Source organism: Babylonia areolata, chromosome 19 (assembly GCF_041734735.1).
Source record: "Babylonia areolata isolate BAREFJ2019XMU chromosome 19, ASM4173473v1, whole genome shotgun sequence".
NCBI lineage: Eukaryota > Metazoa > Mollusca > Gastropoda > Neogastropoda > Buccinidae > Babylonia > Babylonia areolata.
Genome location: NC_134894.1, coordinates 60,284,885 through 60,289,341, shown reverse-complemented (window position 1 = coordinate 60,289,341; position 4,457 = coordinate 60,284,885). Strand labels below are relative to the sequence as shown.

The 4,457-nt window shown below is 42.0% G+C and overlaps 1 protein-coding gene across 1 annotated transcript in view; it reads left to right on the top strand.

Moving 5' to 3' along the window:
• LOC143294225 (actin-interacting protein 1-like) overlaps positions 1 to 2,734 on the top strand; it is a 30,158-nt gene extending 27,424 nt beyond the window's left edge. Inside the window, exon 13 of the mRNA XM_076605655.1 lies at positions 2,607 to 2,734. Within this exon, the coding sequence (XP_076461770.1) occupies positions 2,607 to 2,734 (128 nt within the window). The remainder of the gene's footprint in view (positions 1 to 2,606) is intronic.
• Positions 2,735 to 4,457: the final 1,723 nt, after the last annotated feature.

Here is a 4,457-nt window from a genome sequence, read left to right as displayed (position 1 = left end):
TAGGGACACAGCGTTACTAAGTGAGCTATTCCTTCTAGAAGTAGCGACACAGCGTTACTAAGTGAGCTATTCCTTCTAGAAGTAGCGACACAGCACAGCTTAGTGAACAACTTCTAGAAGTAAGGACACAGCGTTACTCAGTGAACTATTCCTTCTAGAAGTAGGGACACAGCGTTACTCAGTGAGCTATTCCTTCTAGAAGTAGGGACACAGCGTTACTAAGTGAGCTATTCCTTCTAGAAGTAGCGACACAGCACAGCTTAGTGAACAACTTCTAGAGGTAGGGACACAGCGTTACTAAGTGAGCCGTTCCTTCTAGAAGTAGGGACACAGCGTTACCAACTAAGTGAACTATTCCTTCTAGAGCACAGTAGGGACACAGTATTACCAAGTGAACTGTCCTTTCTATAAGTAGGGACAGAGCGTCACTGAGTGAACTGTTCTTTCTAGAAGTAGGGATGCAGCGTAGCGTTAGTAAGTCAGCTGTTCCTTCTAGAAGTCAGGGCAGAGCAGTTACAAAGTGAGCCGTTCTTTCTAGAAGTAGGGACAGAGGGAAGAAGGCAAACAGCGTTACTATTTGAACCATTCCTTCACAGCAACAAAAGGGTTGCCTCTCACTGGCAAAATTCTGTATAAAAAAAAAAGAAGAAAATCCACTTAAACTGTATTACACACACACAAAAAAACACACAAAAAAAACCCACTTGCAGACACTTGCGAAAAGGTTGCTATATACTTTAGCGACGCCGGCATTCTCCCAATCACGGAGAGCAGCCCAACTTTCACACAGAGAAGTCTGTTGTGACAAGAAGTAATGGAAGACAGTGCATTACCTTTTAGAAGGGACATAGCATTACCTTTTAGCAGGAATGCAGCATTACCTGTTAGTAGGAGTACAGCATTACCTGTTAGCAGGAATACAGCATTACGTGATAGGCAGGAATACAGCAGTACCTGTTAGCAGGAATACAGCATTACCTGTTAGCAGGAATACAGCATTATCTGTTAGCAGGAATACAGCATTACCTGTGAGCAGGAATACAGCATTATCCGTTAGCAGGAATACAGCATTACCTGTGAGCAGGAATACAGCATTAACCTGTGAGCAGGAATACAGCAGTACCTATTAGCAGGAATACAGCAGTACCTGTTAGCAGGAATACAGCATTACCTGTCGGCAGGAATACAGCATTACCTGTTAGCAGGAATACAAGTACCTGTTAGCAGGAATACAGCAGTACCTGTTGGCAGGAATACAGCAGTACCTGTTGGCAAGAATACAGCAGTACCTGTTGGCAGGAATACAGCAGTAACTATGAGCAGGAATACAGCAGTACCTGTCAGCAGGAATACAGCATTACCTGTCGGCAGGAATACAGCAGTAACTATTAGCAGGAATACAAGTACCTGTTAGCAGGAATACAGCATTAACCTGTTAGCAGGAATACAGCATTACCTATCAGCAAGAATACAGCACTACCTGTAAGCAGGAATACAGCATTACCTGTAAGCGGGAATACAGCAGTAACTATTAGCAAGAATACAGCAGTAACTATTAGCAGGAATACAAGTACCTGTTAGCAGGAATACAGCAGTACCTGTTGGCAGGAATACAGCAGTACCTGTTAGCATGAATACAGCAGTACCTGTCAGCAGGAATACAGCATTACCTATCAGCAGGAATGCAGCATTAACCTGTTAGCAGGAATACAGCATTACTTGATAGCAGGAATACAGCATTAACCTGTGAGCAGGAATACAGCAGTACCTATTAGCAGGAATACAGCAGTACCTGTTAGCAGGAATACAGCATTACCTGTCGGCAGGAATACAGCATTACCTGTTAGCAGGATTACAGCATTACTTGACAGCAGGAATACAGCAGTACCTGTTAGTAGGAATACAGCATTAACCTGTTAGCAGGGGGGGGGGGGGACTACACACACACAAAACAAACAAACAACTGACACACACATGCATGCACTCAAACATACGCATTCATACATGTCCCCACCCAACCACCCAACACTCATAACGGCAATGAATGTGTAAGGTTGCACTTCACAGAAAACAGTATACTTTAATTCCTTGTAAAAACAGTGGGAGATAGGTAGAATTCCAGGCTTGTGGTCATGTCTTGGATAATTCAGTTAGTAAGGTATGTAGTACCCTGTTTCACACACCACTAGCAGTGCAGTATATACAACGGGCTACATGGGAAATTAAGCATGAAACAGCACTCAACAATAGGGGTGGAGGTGTTCTGTTGTTTGTGTTGTGTTCACAATGGCTTAACTGTGTCTGTCTCCTCGGAGTCTCTTGATATTGACCTCTAGCTCTTGTGCTTTCCCTCTTACTCTTTCTCAGAGACATGGATACACACACACACACACACACACACACACACACACACATGTACACGGATACACACACACACATACACAGTCCAGGAAAATTGAGAGGGGCAAGATGAAAACAATACTTTATGAACATCACCTGTGTGATACACACACACACATACACAGTCCAGGAAAATTGAGAGGGGCAAGATGAAAACAATACTTTATGAACATCACCTGTGTGTGTGTGTGTGTGTGTGTGTACAGCTCATGCCAACAGCTACGCCAACCGAATCGGCTGGCTGAACGCGACCACTGTAGTGACTGCAGGCCAGGACAGCAACGTCAAACAGTTCAACGTCACCCTGGATTCTTCTTCTTTTTCAGCTTTCTGAAATCACTGGGACACCGCAACTAAGGAACCGTCCGCCAGATTCCTCCAGGTCTGTCGTTCCATTGTGTGTCAGAGCATGGGTCACTGCAGTTGGATTTCCTGTCCATTCTGCAGTGTTGTCAGTCCGTCGTTTTTTTTTTCTGTCTTCCCGTGCGTCTCCTCTCCTTCCCCTCAACAGTTCCTTCGGAGGTGGTGTCTCAGCAAGACCATTGCTTACCCCTGCAATGCATCGCTTTTATCCACGTTTGGAGCAACAGATTTCATGTACAACTGACTGGTGTGGCTGATCTTGCTGTGACAGCACTTCAAACACGTTTAGGACGTGCTGTGTCCTCCGTTTTGTGATCCAGAAAGTTTGACATCTGACGCTATCGATTTAGGATATGTGTTTGTGCTATGTCCAAGTTTCTGATCCAGAGAGTTTTGATATATCTATCCATTTGGGATAGAGATTCATGCCGTGTTGAAATTTGGGAGAAAGTTTTGACATCTTTATCCATTTAGGATACATATTTATGCAATGTTCAAGTTTATGAAAGCAAAAAGTTTATATCTTACTTTACCATTTTAGATATATATTTATATATATATATATATATATATTAAAAAAAATATTTTTTTCTTATTCAAAGAAGTATCACTATTTTGTATTAAGAATCATTTTAACATTATGGTCTTATTTCCATATATTTGTGCTAGATATAAAGAAACGACAAAGAAACCTATTTTGTATTAATATATATCAATAAATGTATGATATTATCTGTATGTGCCTGTGATTTCTAGGTTCTGGCATTGTACATGGACTCAAAGTGTTCCGCAGTCATATCAAACAGAATCATGATTCGTTAACACTTATTTCTCTCACAAATGATTAACATTACAGTGACTCTTTCTGACACCTTTTCTAAAGAACATAATTCATCCTCTGGGTTTAATTGCAATTCTTCTCGTCACCTACCCTTTCATATGAATTTAGTTGTGTCACCGAAGTGTGCAGCGACATTATCAAAAACTGCAATCTAGTTGGGTTGTCATTTGCGCAAAGTGAGAGCTGTATTATCAATGGTTTCTCCAGTCAATGGGAAATCATTTACAGCTTAGTCTTTTGTGAAGGACTATGACTCTCAAACTAGGAGGCAAAATTGCACTGGCTCTTAGTGCTGCAGCCTTGTGGGATAGTTGGCCTTTCGGAACCATCCCAATGCCGACTGTCCTAAAACCCTCTTGGCCGAGAGAGTGGGGATGTAACTTGGGCAAGACACTCTCCACTATAATCAAATTCTAGCCCAAATAGTTGGAACAGCAGTTGCCTCCTCTGCTGTTCGGATGGTCATAGTCGGACACGACTGACTATCATATATATATATCATTTGCGTTAAACTGATCAACACAGCAATCAGCTTCATTTCAAGTGCCTCCTGGAGGCATTGAAACAAAACACACATGCATCTCTTGCACACACCACACAACCAAAAAGAGTGATGTCAAAAACTAAACAAACGAAACAAGAAGCCCATTCAAGCAAACAAGCAAATACATTTCAAATTTCAATTGTGGCAAGCAAACAACCAGAGAAGCTGATCCTACATTACTGGTTCATGATAATTATGTTCTCTGCAACACAGTGTATGTGTGGTTTCTGTACATGCTGACTTGCCTAGGAGGTACAACTATGCATTTTCTGGGATAGTGTGTGTACCGATTGTGTGCTAATGATTTTG